The sequence below is a fragment of the Salmo trutta genome, chromosome 4 (genome assembly GCF_901001165.1).
Source record: "Salmo trutta chromosome 4, fSalTru1.1, whole genome shotgun sequence".
Taxonomy (NCBI): domain Eukaryota; kingdom Metazoa; phylum Chordata; class Actinopteri; order Salmoniformes; family Salmonidae; genus Salmo; species Salmo trutta.
In genome coordinates, this window is record NC_042960.1 from 7,712,906 (window position 1) to 7,731,505 (window position 18,600).

An 18,600-nucleotide genomic window follows, 5' to 3' on the forward strand; every position below is an offset into this window, starting at 1 on the left:
CTCTTGATAAGTGTGTGAATTGGACCATTTTCTGTCCTGCTAAGCATTCAAAATATAACGAGTACTTTTGGGTGTCAGGGAAAATGTATAGAGTAAAAAGTACATCATTTTCTTTAGGAATGTAGTGAAGTAAAAGTAAAAGTTGTCAAAAATATAAATATTAAAGTAAAGTACAGATACTTTCCACCTCTGATGTAGAGTGTGTGGCAGCTTGTTTTCCCTGATTTCCTGCCATGATGGGTCATGAAGTAGGCATGACCATGTTAGTACTGTAAGTCAGAAGTATTATTGTGGCCCAATATGGATTCAAAGGCAATTTTCTCTCTGGAATCCAAAATCATGAAACGTCTACAATCCCGATTGACTTCCATTCCCATGTGAAGGGCAAGTGAAGCCACAATACATTACAGAGCCCACACAGCAATAATAATTACAAAACACTTTAGTGGTTGGTCCCCGTTGAACAATTATACCTTTATTCCAGACATTTTACATCATCAAACAGACGATCTCTCAAAGTGCCTTAATTAATTAACACGACTCAACAAATACATGCATTTCAACAGCTTTCCGTTATGTAGCCTATCTATGATCCCATCTATGGACAAGTCAGGGAGATGCTGCTATCTATGATCCCATCTATGGAGAAGTCAGGGTGATGCTGCTGTTTATGATCCATCTATGGAGAAGTCAGGGTGATGCTGCTGTCTATGATCCATCTATGGAGAAGTCAGGGAGATGCTGCTATCTATGATCCCATCTATGGAGAAGTCAGGGTGATGCTGCTATCTATGATCCCATCTATGGAAAAGTCAGGGTGATACTGCTATCTATGATCCCATCTATGGAAAAGTCAGGGTGATACTGCTGTCTATGATCCCATCTATGGAGAAGTCAGGGAGATGCTGCTGTCTATGATCCCATCTATGGAGAAGTCAGGGTGATGCTGCTGTCTATGATCCCATCTATGGAGAAGTCAGGGAGATGCTGCTGTCTATGATCCATCTATGGAGAAGTCAGGGTGATGCTGCTGTCTATGATCCCATCTATGGAGAAGTCAGGGTGATGCTGCTGTCTATGATCCATCTATGGAGAAGTCAGGGTGATGCTGCTGTCTATGATCCATCTATGGAGAAGTCAGGGTGATGCTGCTGTCTATGATCCATCTATGGAGAAGTCAGGGTGATGCTGCTGTCTATGATCCCATCTATGGAGAAGTCAGGGTGATGCTGCTGTTTATGATCCATCTATGGAGAAGTCAGGGTGATACTGCTGTCTATGATCCCATCTATGGAGAAGTCAGGGTGATGCTGCTGTCTATGATCCCATCTATGGAGAAGTCAGGGTGATGCTGCTCTCTCAAGAAGAAGACAAATAAACTCCCTTATCTTTCCACCAGAGGTCAGCCTTTTATTAACAAATAATGACGTATACACTCCTCTCAAAGACTAGTCCGTATGGACTAATAGTCTCCTCATGTACACCCACTGGCTTGTCAGAAAATTAGCTAATCACTCACTACATGAAGTCCCTATCAAGATCCCTTATGCTGACAACATGTGTATTGTGAAATTGGTTACAAATGCCAAAGTAGCAGTATGGCAGTGCGTGTGAAACTTGTTCTTAACCGTGACCTTTTCCGAGACAACAAGCAGGGAAACTTAAACAAAGGAAAATTCCATGTCATCACAGAGCATTGGCAGGCAGACTACAGAGTGTGGTTCCTTGACGAGTGTGTTTGTCAAATGAGTGGCTTCTTTGACTGACATCAAACAGCAGACCACTAATGGCACCGTGTAGCAATCTAGGGTCTTTGTTGACTAACTGAAGAGAGGCCTGGCAGATGATAGGCTAAAACAGAACGTTACCACACTTTCCAGTTGTGAGGAATTCTTAGCATTACTCGGCCTTAACTATGTCGTGATAGTGAAACCACCTCAATTCACCCCACATTTACCTTGTGAAATGTCCTGTGAGGCTGCTTCAACACAAATGTATTTTCCTCCCGTAGTTCTCATGTGCTGCTTCAACACGGCCCGACCCAAAATGTCCGCCAGTAACTACTTCACAACAGTGTTATCAGTCAGAACCAGAGGCACCGTCAGAGCTGCGGATGTTGTGGTATGGGCCTGATCCTTTTGGAGAGTTTGTACCGGTAGTACATGGAGGTCTTGGACTGGGAGGCTCTCCTCGGGCCAGCACGTGTGGCCGTCGCTGGAGTAGTCCTCCAGACACTGACAGGTGTAGGAACCAGAGGTGTTGAAACACTAGGAATGACGGCTACACAGGTGAGTACTGTCCAGACACTCGTCCTTATCTGGGGAGAGAGAGGAAGATACGGTGACATGAGAAGAAGATGGTTATCAGCACCAAGCAATAAAGCTTGTGTGGATTCTTAAGAGAATCAACATCAGTACACAAGTATTGTTTTGTCAGTCCCATCATTACTGAAACAGCCATATCGGAAGTATCAACAGATCTGAATTCAAATCAGTCAATTCTCCATTGAATCTAACACTGAGACACGTGTGGATGTTTGCAGAATGTTTTCCAGATGTCCTAATCTACAGTACTAGACAGCATATATGTCAAAGGCAGTCTCTCTCTCTCTCAACTCTCTCCCTTGGCCCTGTTCCCAATACTACTCATCACGTTCAACACAAACAGGTGGTCTGTTGTATTAGCAGTCTGACTGTGTTTCAGTTACTTCTCCTTTGCCTGTGGGCTCTGAATTTGGCGACCCAAACCAAGCTGAAAAGCAGAGACCAAACCCATGCAGTTTTACAGTAAGACCCATGCTTGTTTTGAGTATTACTGGATCGCTTTTCCACCTTTTCACTGGCTCTGAGGTGAAGACATTATCGGCCAGCCAGCACACAGAAAGAGCCAGCAGGAAGTCATGACTTGACTTGGCCCCTGCCCGCGACTCACTGAGTGTGAAGTCAAGGGGTTGTTGAGTAACAACTAGTCTGTTTCAAAGCTCCAGGAAATAGGTGTTGCAATGTTCACCAAGGAAGCATAAACAATAACAGCTACCACAGCTGAGCGAGTGGGGGAGGCAAGCTAGAGAAATACATTCGGGCTCTCACAGGTTTGCTACAGCCAAAGCTCATCTACAGAGGATCGGTCTGTTTGACAATGAAACGTAGGCTAAATGAGAAGAATATGTGAGGGCGTGCTGTGAGGTAGTCATTCATTTAAACAGCACTGACACTGAGAAAAGTGGGTCTGTGGCTTACACACACACACACACACACACGCGCATGCACACACAACCACAGCATATTTTACGAGACACATGGCCATCTGCTGAGAGATGCTGAAGGAAGAAATTATTTAATGTCATACATCGGGTAAAGTCATACAGACAGACAGACAGACAGACAGACAGACAGACAGACAGACAGATCTAAGGCTTAGAGGACAGCCTGTTTCTCTAACATTCCCAGTTAATATACTGCTCAAAAAAATAAAGGGAACACTTAAACAACACAATGTAACTCCAAGTCAATCACACTTCTGTGAAATCAAACTGTCCACTTAGGAAGCAACACTGATTGACAATAAATTTCACATGCTGTTGTGCAAATGGAATAGACAACAGGTGGAAATTATAGGCAATTAGCAAGACACCCCCAATAAAGGAGTGGTTCTGCAGGTGGTGACCACAGACCACTTCTCAGTTCCTATGCTTCCTGGCTGATGTTTTGCTCACTTTTGAATGCTGGTGGTGCTTTCACTCTAGTGGTAGCATGAGACGGAGTCTACAACCCACACAAGTGGCTCAGGTAGTGCAGCTCATCCAGGATGGCACATCAATGCGAGCTGTGGCAAGAAGGTTTGCTGTGTCTGTCAGCGTAGTGTCCAGAGCATGGAGGCGCTACCAGGAGACAGGCCAGTACATCAGGAGACGTGGAGGAGGCCGTAGGAGGGCAACAACCCAGCAGCAGGACCGCTACCTCCGCCTTTGTGCAAGGAGGAGCAGGAGGAGCACTGCCAGAGCCCTGCAAAATGACCTCCAGCAGGCCACAAATGTGCATGTGTCTGCTCAAACGGTCAGAAACAGACTCCATGAGGGTGGTATGAGGGCCCAACGTCCACAGGTGGGAGTTGTGCTTACAGCCCAACACCGTGCAGGGCGTTTGGCATTTGCCAGAGAACACCAACATTGGCAAATTCACCACTGGCGCCCTGTGCTCTTCACAGATGAAAGCAGGTTCACACTGAGCACGTGACAGACGTGACAGAGTCTGGAGACGCCGTGGAGAACGTTCTGCTGCCTGCAACATCCTCCAGCATGACCGGTTTGGCGGTGGGTCAGTCATGGTGTGGGGGGGCATTTCTTTGGGGGGCCGCACAGCCCTCCATGTGCTCGCCAGAGGTAGCCTGACTGCCATTAGGTATCGAGATGAGATCTTCAGGCCCCTTGTGAGACCATATGCTGGTGCGGTTGGCCCTGGGTTCCTCCTAATGCAAGACAATGCTAGACCTCATGTGGCTGGAGTGTGTCAGCAGTTCCTGCAAGAGGAAGGCATTGATGCTATGGACTGGCCCGCCCGTTCCCCAGTCTTGAATCCAATTGAGCACATCTGGGACATCATGTCTCGCTCCATCCACCAACGCCACGTTGCACCACAGACTGTCCAGGAGTTGGCGGATGCTTTAGTCCAGGTCTGGGAGGAGATCCCTCAGGAGACCATCCGCCACCTCATCAGGAGCATGCCCAGGCGTTGTAGGGAGGTCATACAGGCACGTGGAGACCACACACACTACTGAGCCTCATTTTGACTTGTTTTAAGGACATTACATCAAAGTTGGATCAGCCTGTAGTGTGGTTTTCCACTTTAATTTTGAGTGTGACTCTAAATCCAGACCTCCATGGGTTGATAAATTGGATTTCCATTGATTATCTTTGTGTGATTTTGTTGTCAGCACATTCAACTATGTAAAGAAAAAAGTATTTAATAAGATTATTTCTTTCATTCAGATCTAGGATGTGTTGTTTAAGTGTTCCCTTTATTTTTTTGAGCAGTGTATTAATACTGGTATCTAACAGCCTTACATTCCCAGTTAATATTAATACTGGTATCTAACAGCCTTACATTCCCAGTTAATATTAATACTGGTATCTAAGAGCCTTACATTCCCAGTTAATATTAATACTGGTATCTAACAGCCTTACATTCCCAGTTAATATTAATACTGGTATCTAAGAGCCTTACATTCCCAGTTAATATTAATACTGGTTTCTAACAGCCTTACATTCCCAGTTAATATTAATACTGGTATCTAAGAGCCTTACATTCCCAGTTAATATTTATACTGGTATCTAAGAGCCTTACATTCACAGTTAATATTAATACTGGTACCTAACAGCCTTACATTCCCAGTTAATATTTATACTGGTATCTAAGAGCCTTACATTCCCAGTTAATATTAATACTGGTATCTAAGAGCCTTACATTCACAGTTAATATTAATACTGGTATCTTACAGCCTTACATTCCCAGTTAATATTTATACTGGTATCTAAGAGCCTTACATTCCCAGTTAATATTAATACTGGTATCTAACAGCCTTACATTCCCAGTTAATATTAATACTGGTATCTAAGAGCCTTACATTCCCAGTTAATATTAATACTGGTATCTAAGAGCCTTACATTCCCAGTTAATATTAATACTGGTATCTAAGAGCCTTACATTCCCAGTTAATATTAATACTGGTATCTAAGAGCCTTACATTCCCAGTTAATATTAATACTGGTATCTAAGAGCCTTACATTCCCAGTTAATATTAATACTGGTATCTAACAGCCTTACATTCCCAGTTAATATTAATACTGGTATCTAAGAGCCTTACATTCCCTGTTGATATTAATACTGGTTTCTACAAGCCTTTACAGCCTGCTGTACAGTATGGGGGATGTCCGCACCTCGACACTGCACTGAGTTCTGGAGCGTCCTCAACACGAAGCCCTCCCTGCACGCACACACGAAGCCCTCCCTGCACGCACACACAAAGCCCTCCCTGCACGCACACACAAAGCCCTCCCTGCACGCACACACAAAGCCCTCCCTGCACGCACACACAAAGCCCTCCCTGCACGCACACACAAAGCCCTCCCTGCACGCACACACAAAGCCCTCCCTGCACGCACACACGAAGCCCTCCCTGCACGCACACACGAAGCCCTCCCTGCACGCACACACGAAGCCCTCCCTGCACGCACACACGAAGCCCTCCCTGCACGCACACACGAAGCCCTCCCTGCACGCACACACGAAGCCCTCCCTGCACGCACACACAAAGCCCTCCCTGCACGCACACACGAAGCCCTCCCTGCACGCACACACGAAGCCCTCCCTGCACGCACACACAAAGCCCTCCCTGCACGCACACACAAAGCCCTCCCTGCACGCACACACGAAGCCCTCCCTGCACGCACACACAAAGCCCTCCCTGCACGCACACACGAAGCCCTCCCTGCACGCACACACGAAGCCCTCCCTGCACGCACACACGAAGCCCTCCCTGCACGCACACACGAAGCCCTCCCTGCACGCACACACGAAGCCCTCCCTGCACGCACACACGAAGCCCTCCCTGCACGCACACACAAAGCCCTCCCTGCACGCACACACGAAGCCCTCCCTGCACGCACACACAAAGCTGCCAAAGGTGTTCTTGCAAGTGAGCCGAGGAGGGCAAAAATCTGCAAAACAGCACAACAACTCAACACCTGAGCATGCATAAACACACACACACACACACACACACACACACACACACACACACACACACTAGATGTAACATATACAAGGGAGACGACAAAGTGCTGTAAAGAACCTAGGGTTGTTTTCTCAGCTCAAAACAATCATTACCTATAGGGTATCTCTCCAGGAACAGGGTTGGAGTGAAAACCTACAGGAGGGTATCTCTCCAGGAACAGGGTTGGAGTGTAAACCTACAGGAGGGTATCTCTCCAGGAACAGGGTTGGAGTGTAAACCTACAGGAGGGTATCTCTCCAGGAACAGGGTTGGAGTGTAAACCTACAGGAGGGTATCTCTCCAGGAACAGGGTTGGAGTGAATACCTACAGGAGGGTATCTCTCCAGGAACAGGGTTGGAGTGAAAACCTACAGGAGGGTATCTCTCCAGGAACAGGGTTGGAGTGAAACCCTACAGGAGAGTATCTCTCCAGGAACAGGGTTGGAGTGAAACCCTACAGGAGAGTATCTCTCCAGGAACAGGGTTGGAGTGAAACCCTACAGGAGGGTATCTCTCCAGGAACAGGGTTGGAGTGAAACCCTACAGGAGGGTATCTCTCCAGGAACAGGGTTGGAGTGAAACCCTACAGGAGGGTGTCTCTCCAGGAACAGGGTTGGAGTGAAAACCTACAGGAGGGTGTCTCTCCAGGAACAGGGTTGGAGTGAAAACCTACAGGAGGGTGTCTCTCCAGGAACAGGGTTGGAGTGAAAACCTACAGGAGGGTGTCTCTCCAGGAACAGGGTTGGAGTGAAAACCTACAGGAGGGTGTCTCTCCAGGAACAGGGTTGGAGTGAAAACCTACAGGAGGGTGTCTCTCCAGGAACAGGGTTGGAGTGAAAACCTACAGGAGGGTGTCTCTCCAGGAACAGGGTTGGAGTGAAAACCTACAGGAGGGTGTCTCTCCAGGAACAGGGTTGGAGTGAAAACCTACAGGAGGGTATCTCTCCAGGAACAGGGTTGGAGTGAAAACCTACAGGAGGGTGTCTCTCCAGGAACAGGGTTGGAGTGTAAACCTACAGGAGGGTATCTCTCCAGGAACAGGGTTGGAGTGTAAACCTACAGGAGGGTATCTCTCCAGGAACAGGGTTGGAGTGTAAACCTACAGGAGGGTATCTCTCCAGGAACAGGGTTGCAGTGTAAACCTACAGGAGGGTATCTCTCCAGGAACAGGGTTGGAGTGTAAACCTACAGGAGGGTATCTCTCCAGGAACAGGGTTGGAGTGAAAACCTACAGGAGGGTATCTCTCCAGGAACAGGGTTGGAGTGAAACCCTACAGGAGGGTGTCTCTCCAGGAACAGGGTTGGAGTGAAAACCTACAGGAGGGTGTCTCTCCAGGAACAGGGTTGGAGTGAAAACCTACAGGAGGGTATCTCTCCAGGAACAGGGTTGGAGTGAAAACCTACAGGAGGGTATCTCTCCAGGAACAGGGTTGCAGTGTAAACCTACAGGAGGGTATCTCTCCAGGAACAGGGTTGGAGTGTAAACCTACAGGAGGGTGTCTCTCCAGGAACAGGGTTGCAGTGTAAACCTACAGGAGGGTATCTCTCCAGGAACAGGGTTGGAGTGTAAACCTACAGGAGGGTGTCTCTCCAGGAACAGGGTTGGAGTGAAAACCTACAGGAGGGTGTCTCTCCAGGAACAGGGTTGGAGTGAAAACCTACAGGAGGGTATCTCTCCAGGAACAGGGTTGGAGTGAAAACCTACAGGAGGGTGTCTCTCCAGGAACAGGGTTGGAGTGAAAACCTACAGGAGGGTATCTCTCCAGGAACAGGGTTGGAGTGAAAACCTACAGGAGAGTATCTCTCCAGGAACAGGGTTGGAGTGTAAACCTACAGGAGGGTATCTCTCCAGGAACAGGGTTGGAGTGTAAACCTACAGGAGGGTATCTCTCCAGGAACAGGGTTGGAGTGTAAACCTACAGGAGGGTATCTCTCCAGGAACAGGGTTGCAGTGTAAACCTACAGGAGGGTATCTCTCCAGGAACAGGGTTGGAGTGTAAACCTACAGGAGGGTGTCTCTCCAGGAACAGGGTTGGAGTGAAAACCTACAGGAGGGTATCTCTCCAGGAACAGGGTTGGAGTGAAACCCTACAGGAGGGTGTCTCTCCAGGAACAGGGTTGGAGTGAAACCCTACAGGAGGGCGTCTCTCCAGGAACAGGGTTGGAGTGAAACCCTACAGGAGGGCATCTCTCCAGGAACAGGGTTGGAGTGAAACCCTACAGGAGGGCATCTCTCCAGGAACAGGGTTGGAGTGAAACCCTACAGGAGGGCATCTCTCCAGGAACAGGGTTGGAGTGAAACCCTACAGGAGGGTATCTCTCCAGGAACAGGGTTGGAGTGAAAACCTACAGGAGGGTATCTCTCCAGGAACAGGGTTGGAGTGAAAACCTACAGGAGGGTATCTCTCCAGGAACAGGGTTGGAGTGAAAACCTACAGGAGGGTATCTCTCCAGGAACAGGGTTGGAGTGAAAACCTACAGGAGGGTATCTCTCCAGGAACAGGGTTGGAGTGAAAACCTACAGGAGGGTATCTCTCCAGGAACAGGGTTGGAGTGAAAACCTACAGGAGGGTATCTCTCCAGGAACAGGGTTGGAGTGAAAACCTACAGGAGGGTATCTCTCCAGGAACAGGGTTGGAGTGAAAACCTACAGGAGGGTATCTCTCCAGGAACAGGGTTGGAGTGAAAACCTACAGGAGGGTATCTCTCCAGGAACAGGGTTGGAGTGAAAACCTACAGGAGGGTAGCTCTCCAGGAACAGGGTTGGAGTGAAACCCTACAGGAGGGCATCTCTCCAGGAACAGGGTTGGAGTGAAACCCTACAGGAGGGCATCTCTCCAGGAACAGGGTTGGAGTGAAAACCTACAGGAGGATATCTCTCCAGGAATAGGTTAGAGTGAAAACCTAGAGGACGGTAGCCCTCCAGGAACAGGGTTAGAGTGCCCTGCTGACTAGGCCTCTACAGTACCTAGAGAACGGGTGTTCAACTCTGACCCTAAGAGGTCCGGAGTACTGCTGCTTTTCTGTTCTACTTGATAATTAATTGCATTCACCTGGTGTCCCAGGTCTAAAATCAGTTCCTGATTAGAGGGGAAGAACACAAAATAAATTAAAAATATGTTCCACTGTAACTTCCTACAGTATATGACTGTTATGATTTCTCTAAGGTCTCAGGTCAGGTTGGTTAGATCCTACAGCTACTCTCCTGTGAGCGAGAATGAGCGTGAGAATGAGGCAAATGGCTCTCAGGATCAACCATGGAGGCTGGGCCTCGTTCGCAGGACAGGAGGTGTCTGCTGCGAGGACTTTACGACCGCACCACAGTTATCGAGCTAAGGGACTTCAAAGTAATGAGCGCTAGCTAGGCTGAGGAGAGGGCAAAGAGTAGAGTACAGCTACTGGGACCCGGGGTCTGTTTTCTTAACACTTAAGGTAATTGCGGGGTTTATCGTTCTGTGGACAGACTCAGCGCTGTTAGTAATAGCTGGGTGGAGGTCGTTAACATGTCCTCTAGTAGTGTGCATATGGGAACCTGTCTCTCCACCTGCTCTCTAATGGCAGCCAGAGATCGAACTAGTAGCTACACACTGTCGCGCTACGATCATGGCTAGCATACAGTATACCCCATAGTAATGCCAAGGGAATGGACCAAACTCTGGGCTGTTTCCCAATCCCAGTCCCCCGTTACTACTTCCCATGGCTTTGGAACTGAAAGAACTATAGGGGAGGGAGGAGTTTGGTGGTTGCCATGGCAATGGGGTTACCATGGGGTTGCCGAGGAAGCCCACCTTCACAGGTCCTGTTGTCGGCGGCCAGGTGGAGGCCGAGGGCACACAGACAGTGCACCTCTCCCACCCGGTCGATCTGGCAAGCGAACTGGCAGCTTGCAGAGGAACACTCAAGCTCTTCTGGAAGAGAACACAGGATAAGCTGGCTGAGAGTCAAGGTAGAAATGGATGGTTGGAACGAACACATGCCACCACGCACAAACCATGTGCTGTACTGGAATACTATAGACTCACAAGCAGTGATATGAAACCAGCTTGGTTTGGTCTTCTGTCATACTCATATTATATTCCTTGCTTTAGATTGATTACACCAGTTATGATAACAGTTGCTCCTCTATATTGCCCCCACAGGGTTGGGGAGTAATGAATTACAAAAAAACTGTAACATTACCAGCAAAAATATTGTAATCAGATTACAGATATGCCTACTTTTGTAAAACTAGATTACTTCTACTATTACTTTAAAATTCAGAAAGGATGATTTTACGTTACGTTACTGAGTTTGGATAATCTAAAAGTTAACCATTTTGGACAGGTAACCAGTAACTGTAACGGATTACATTTAGAAAGTAACCTACCCAACCCTGACTGTACCATAAAGTAACCTACCCAACCCTGACTGTACCATAAAGTAACCTACCCAACCCTAACTGTACCATAAAGTAACCTACCCAACCCTGACTGTACCATGAAGTAACCTACCCAACCCTGACTATACCATAAAGTAACCTACCCAACCCTGACTGTACCATAAAGTAACCTACCCAACCCTGACTGTACCATAAAGTAACCTACCCAACCCTGACTGTACCATAAAGTAACCTACCCAACTCTGACTGTACCATAAAGTAACCTACCCAACCCTGACTGTACCATAAAGTAACCTACCCAACCCTGACTGTACCATAAAGTAACCTACCCAACCCTGACTGTACCATAAAGTAACCTACCCAACCCTGACTGTACCATAAAGTAACCTACCCAACCCTGACTGTACCATAAAGTAACCTACCCAACCCTGACTGTACCATAAAGTAATCTACCCAACCCTGACTGTACCATAAAGTAATCTACCCAACCCTGACTGTACCATAAAGTAACCCACCCAACCCTGACTGTACCATAAAGTAACCCACCCAACCATGACTGTACCATAAAGTAACCTACCCAACCCTGACTGTACCATAAAGTAACCTACCCAACCCTGACTGTAACATAAAGTAACCTACCCAACCCTGACTGTAACCTACCCAACCCTGACTGTACCATAAAGTAACCTACCCAACCCTGACTGTACCATAAAGTAACCCACCCAAACCTGACTGTACCATAAAGTAAGCTACCCAACCCTGACTGTAACATAAAGTAACCTACCCAACCCTGACTGTAACCTACCCAACCCTGACTGTACCATAAAGTAACCCACCCAACCCTGACTGTACCATAAAGTAACCCACCCAACCTTGACTGTACCATAAAGTAACCTACCCAACCCTGACTGTACCATAAAGTAACCTACCCAACCCTGACTGTACCATAAAGTAACCCACCCAACCCTGACTGTACCATAAAGTAACCTACCCAACCCTGACTGTATCATAAAGTAACCTACCCAACCCTGACTGTACCATAAAGTAACCTACCCAACCCTGACTGTACCATAAAGTAACCTACCCAACCCTGACTGTACCATAAAGTAACCTACCCAACCCAGACTGTACCATAAAGTAACCTACCCAACCCTGACTGTACCACAAAGTAACCTACCCAACCCTGACTGTACCATAAAGTAATCTACCCAACCCTGACTGTACCATAAAGTAACCTACCCAACCCTGACTGTACCATAAAGTAACCTACCCAACCCTGACTGTACCATAAAGTAACCTACCCAACCCTGACTGTACCATAAAGTAACCTACCCAACCCTGACTGTACCATGAAGTAACCTACCCAACCCTGACTGTACCATAAAGTAACCTACCCAACCCTGACTGTACCATAAAGTAACCTACCCAACCCTGACTGTACCATAAAGTAACCTACCCAACCCTGACTGTACCATAAAGTAACCTACCCAACCCTGACTGTACCATAAAGTAACCTACCCAACCCTGACTGTACCATAAAGTAACCTACCCAACCCATGACTGTACCATAAAGTAACCTACCCAACCCTGACTGTACCATAAAGTAACCTACCCAACCCTGACTGTACCATAAAGTAACCTACCCAACCCTGACTGTACCATAAAGTAACCTACCCAACCCTGACTGTACCATGAAGTAACCTACCCAACCCTGACTGTACCATAAAGTAACCTACCCAACCCTGACTGTACCATAAAGGAACCTACCCAACCCTGACTGTACCATAAAGTAACCTACCCAACCCTGACTGTACCATAAAGTAACCTACCCAACCCTGACTGTACCATAAAGTAACCTACCCAACCCTGACTGTACCATAAAGTAACCTACCCAACCCTGACTGTACCATAAAGTAACCTACCCAACCCAGACTGTACCATAAAGTAACCTACCCAACCCTGACTGTACCATAAAGTAACCTACCCAACCCTGACTGTACCATAAAGTAACCTACCCAACCCTGACTGTACCATAAAGTAACCTACCCAACCCTGACTGTACCATAAAGTAACCTACCCAACCCTGACTGTACCATAAAGTAACCTACCCAACCCTGACTGTACCATAAAGTAACCTACCCAACCCTGACTGTACCATAAAGTAACCCACCCAACCCTGACTGTACCATAAAGTAACCTACCCAACCTTGTGCCCCATACAACAAATGTCACACTCTAGATCAAGTGAATAAGACTTGACCCTATTGGCCCATGGACGACAGGGGGGTTCTGGGTAATTGATCATCCAGACTGGAGGATGTAGCTGATGGGGAAGCTGAGCAGCCAATCAACATCCAGAACCACTGAAACTTGACCCCTTGTCTATAATAACATTTGACCCATAACAACACGCCAGTACATGTAGTCCTGACACTGATCCCTGTGGTATTCACAGTAGGATGAAGTTGCCCCCAAGAAACTGATCTACGATCTGTTTTGCATTGTACCCCCTAGTGTTTAATGTTAGAGTTTAGAAGATGGTGAGCTGATCCTAGATCAGTGCCTGAGGGCGACTTCTACACGGGCGTGGTATTCCATCAATGGCTGGGACATGATGTTCCAGGAAAGTGGGCAGAAACCGGTTTGAACTGGTACGTACTGGTGCAGGTTGATCCATCTGTCATGAGGTTGTATCCGGGGTCGCAGTAACACCGGTAACTACCCTGGGTGTTCATACAGCTGTTGGAGCATGGTCGCTCTGGGAGACCACACTCATTCACATCTGGAATCAACAACCAACAACAATCAGGATCAGGAATCATATCAAGATCAGCATGCATGAATCAATCATACTATCTGGAATCAGAAACCAGGAATCAACATGCATGAACCACACAGTATCTGGAATCAACATGCATGAATCATAAAGAGTCAAAGATCGCCACCTTGGTCACATTGCTGGCCCTTGTATCCCACAGAGCAGGAGCACTTGTCTAGACCCACACAGACTCCATTCCTGCAAGGCTTGTTGCACACAGCTAGATGGTCAGAGAGAGCAGGTAAACACATATGATAACCTCAGCTGGTGTATTGTTGCATTGTTGTTGTTTCTGGAGGACTTGCCCAGTGGCCGCTGACGCTGGCAGACACCCATGACATTCCTCCAGCCTAAACAGCAGGCAGTAGACGGGCCGATGGTGCAGACCCCGACGGCCCACCGAGACGCCTAGACACGTCCCTCACTGTCCTGGGGGGATGAATGGACAGGTAGATAGATGGAGGGATGGAGGGAGATGGAAAGGTGGGTGGATGGAGAGGAAGAATGGGTTAATGGTTTATCAGCCACAATTAAGAAAGACCCCAAGGTTTCTGCAGTACCATGGCTATAGGCTATAGTTGTCATCAATGCCTTATTTGTGTTGCTACACTGTTTCTCTCTTCAACAGCATGACTAAACATACATACATACATACTCTTGGCATTCTCTCAACCAGCTTCACCTGGAATGCTTTTTCAACAGTCTTGAAGGAGTTCCCACATACGCTGAGCACTTGTTGGCTGCTTTTCCTTCACTCTGCGGTCCAACTCATCCCAAACCATCTCAATTGGGTTGAGGTCGGGAGATTGTAGCCAGATCATCTGATGCAGCCCTCCATCACTCTCCTTCTTGGTCAAATAACTCTTACACAGCCTGGAGGTGTGTTGGGTCATTGTCCTGTTGAAAAACAATTGATGGTTAAGTGTGCCTTGAATGCTAAATAAATCACAGACAGTGTCACCAGCAAAGCAACCCCACACCATCACACCTCCTCCATGCTTCACGGTGGGAACCACACATGCAGAGATCCTCCGTTCACCTACTCTGCGTCTCACTAAGACACAACGGTTGGAAGCAAAAATGTCAAATTTGGACTCATCAGACCAAAGGACAGATTTTCACCGGTCTAATGTCCATTGCTCGTGTTTCTTGGACCAAGCAAGTCTCTTCTTTTTATTGGTGTCCTTTAGTAGTGGTTTAATTGCAGCAATTCAACCATGAAGGCCTGATTCTCCTCCGAACAGTTGATGTTGAGATGTGTCTGTTACTTGAACTCTGTGAAGCATTTATTTGGGATGCAATCTGAGGTGCAGTTAATTGCCCATTTCTGAGGCTGGTAATGAACTAATCCTCTGCAGCAGAGGTAACTCCGGGTCTTCCTTTCCTGTGGCGGTTCTCATGAGAGCCAGTTTCATCATAGCGCTTGATGGTTTTTGCGGTTGCACTTGAAGAAACGTTAAAAGTTCTTGAAATTTCCGGATTGACTGACCTTCATGTCTTCAAGTAATGATGGACTGTCGTTTCTCTTTGCTTATTTGAGCTGTTCTTGCCATAATATGAAGCTGGTCTTTTACCAAATAGGGCTATATTCTGTATACCACCCCTACCTTGTCACAACACAACTGATGGGCTCAAACGCATTAAGAAGGAAAGAAATTCCTCAAATTAACTTTTAACAAGGCACACCTGTTATTTGAAATCCATTCCAGGTGACTTCCTCGTGAAGCTGGTTGAGAGAGTGTACAAAGCTGTCATCAAGGCAAAGGGTGGCTACTTTGAAGAATCTCAAATATAAAATATATTTTGATTTGTTTTACACTTTTTTGGTTACTACATGATTCCATATGGATTATTTCATAGTTTTGATGTCTTCACTATTATTCCACAATGTAGAAAATAGTAAAAATAAAGAAAAACCCTGCAATGAGTAGGTGTGTCCAAAATGTGGACTGGTACTGTATATATATACACACACACACAGTACCAGTCCACATTTTGGACAACCTACTGTATAATTGAGAGTGCAGAGGCTCTCTAAGGCTTGTGGAAGAGGATCTATAATCAATTGGTAACAACATATTCATACGGAGTCACTATTATAAAGCATTGTAGTAAATACAGCAGAACTCTGGAACGCACATTCTATTTCTATGACTGGAACTCATTGGAGCTGTTGTAACTACTTATGGAACACCTCATAGATTCACATGCAGTGGAGAGAAGCCTTGACACACACATGCTGTATTCCAAATGGCAATAGTTGCTGTTTCATTAAAAAGAGGGAAATAAACAAAACTGCAGGGGAGATTGGATACCATTTACTGTGTAGCTGATGTTAAACCTTTCCTACAATCTTCAGTCCAAAATGCCAGAGGCAGTCATTTTGAGGGGTGCATACCTCCACACCAAAGTGGTATATAATAAGGCTAGGAAAAGGAGACTGTTGAGTGATTACTTCCAAACCAAGCGGGTCTAACAATTCACAGACTTTAGAATATAGTAACTGTAAGTAGTAGAACAGTAAAGAAAAGTCTCTAAACATGGATAGTCAGGTGTCATGAGATGAATAACCTACAGTCGTGATCAGTAGATAAATAAATCATGCGATTTAGCCTGCATCATCACCGCACATCATTTAATTAGCGGCAACTGCAAATTATAGTTGTTTCATACCTGCTCCTGTCCTGTTGAAAAGCCATGGAGAACGCAATAAAACGCACGGTGATAACCAGCAGCCACTGGCGCACCGGACGCGCGCTGACAACCGTAAATACCATCATATCACGAAGGTAATTGTCAGCTCATAAAACAGCTACATATTATTTTCCTTATTTTGTGATGAGCGCATTTCAGAGACACGTTATTGTGCCAGCATGTCTCCTGCGGTGAGTCTGGAGTAAGGCGTGGTCACCTCCTAGTTAATTTTATGATTGAGTGTCTTGGAACTTTTGGAATTTTGTCCAATAGGTGGGACAGGTTACCTGGCAGGCGAGAAAGCGAGAGAAAGAGAGCGAGAGAGAGAGAGATGGACAACTTTGAATTATCACATTTAAATAATAAATACACAGGCAGAAAATAGCGAGACAATTTCAGTATTTATTCACACTAATTTAGTTTTAATATTAAACCCACATGTGGACGTGACTGACTCTGGACCAAAGGTCTCACCCATGGTCTGTCTCTGTTATGTAAGAAACATGTATTTTTTATGGGAATAAGAGTTTATATGCCCATTTTGTGACAATAAGCGCGAGAATCACCAGTGACAACGGCAGAACCAACGCATTAGAAGTAACACGATAAAATGTTAACTATTTCCAGGCATGACCAGTGAGCAATCAGTTACATTAGACTCAGAGGCAGAAATCATGGTTAATCGCCTGCATGGTGGGCTGAATGAAACAAATAGTGATCACACCAGGCACTATATAGGACAGTTTAAAGGGAAACAAGCTGTGCATTGATTTGGGACATTACTTCAATGGGCAATGCAAAGTCACGCTTTTCCTATTGCTTCCTCTGATAAGGACGAAAGTTGGATGTATTTATTTCAAAACACCGAGCTGATTGCATCCCTGTGTAGGCCTGCATTACATCACGCTTGTTTATCCTGAGGGAACAAGCTCCCCTGCTCCAAATCAACACTGCAATTTGTCCGACCCCCAAAACAAGTAAAGACTTACTGTAAATGGCACATATTTGGCAGCGCTCTCCAAACCCCCTTGTGCTAATTATGAGATGACTGTGGTAGATAGATCGCCTCAGGGTTCCTCTGAGTATACTGCAGAGCCACCATCCACCACGCACTGTACAGGGAGCACACACATGTGAGACATTTAAACCTCCCCAACCACACATGGTATCCAACCTCCAACATCTAACCAATCACCGTGATTAAATTATTCGGCATCGGGGGTGGTGGTGGGGGTGGACTGCGCTCTTTTGAGAAGCGCACACGCACGGTGTGTTTTTTGTCAAGTGCACCGCTGCGCATCACTGCGCGAGGTAGAAGAAACCACCCAGTAAAATCCCAGCCAAGCCTCAGACCTCATTCGTCATTATGATACAATTAAACACAATCCTGCCTGGCAACGAAAGAAGGGAAGAATAAAAGAGAAGTGTAGTTAGTGACTATGGTGGACAGGAGGAGGAGAGGAAGGGAGGGAGGATAGTCTGTGTGTGTGGATAACGCAATGTGTGGCAAGTGCTGCGGCTCTTCCTGTCATTCTCTCTCTATCCCTATCGCTCCTTTTTGCTCTAGCTCTCTTGCTCTCTTTCTCTTTTTCCCACTTTCTCTCTGATGCTCTGTGGTTTTCTTCTGTGTGGTATAATTCTCTCTCTCATCTCTCTCTTCTTCATCCCTCTCTTTCTCTCTCACTCTGTTGGCTTTAAAAGCCCTGGGGTACTTGAAGTGCAGTAATGTACTGGAGGAGATTGTTCTACATCGATTATGCCCACATTCATTTTTGTGGGAATGGTTAATTTGCAGCTCCACAAAGTACACCAAATCACCAAGTCCTCCTCTCCCACCACATCATAGCTATACAGTGCAGTGGTGGTCTGTCTCCTCAACCTGGGGGGCCGTCTCATACAGACAGAACTCCACCGCTCAGACACTGCGTATAGATACAGA

The 18,600-nt window shown here is 46.5% G+C and overlaps 1 protein-coding gene across 1 annotated transcript; it reads right to left on the minus strand.

Annotated features, from left to right (window-relative positions):
- Positions 1–1,384: 1,384 nt before the first annotated feature.
- LOC115191785 (nephronectin-like) lies at positions 1,385–16,741 on the minus strand. Its single transcript, XM_029749710.1, has 5 exons — positions 16,641–16,741; positions 14,095–14,396; positions 13,809–13,931; positions 10,560–10,679; positions 1,385–2,317 (listed from the first exon to the last, which is right to left on the minus strand). Exons 2-5 carry the CDS (start codon positions 14,216–14,218, stop codon positions 2,268–2,270), a joined length of 417 nt encoding a protein of 138 aa, XP_029605570.1. The 5' UTR covers positions 14,219–14,396; positions 16,641–16,741; the 3' UTR covers positions 1,385–2,267.
- Between the last annotated feature and the right edge of the window lie 1,859 nt (positions 16,742–18,600).

Coding starts and splice junctions, on each gene's coding strand:
- LOC115191785 (XM_029749710.1), bottom strand. CDS start 14,218: ATGTGTTTACCTGCTCTCTCTGACCATCTAGCTGTGTGCAACAAGCCT. Junction 10,680..13,808: donor AGATGGATCAACCTGCACCA/GTACGTACCAGT, acceptor GTTCTCTTCCAG/AAGAGCTTGAGTGTTCCTCT. Junction 2,318..10,559: donor CGACAACAGGACCTGTGAAG/GTGGGCTTCCTC, acceptor CTCTCTCCCCAG/ATAAGGACGAGTGTCTGGAC.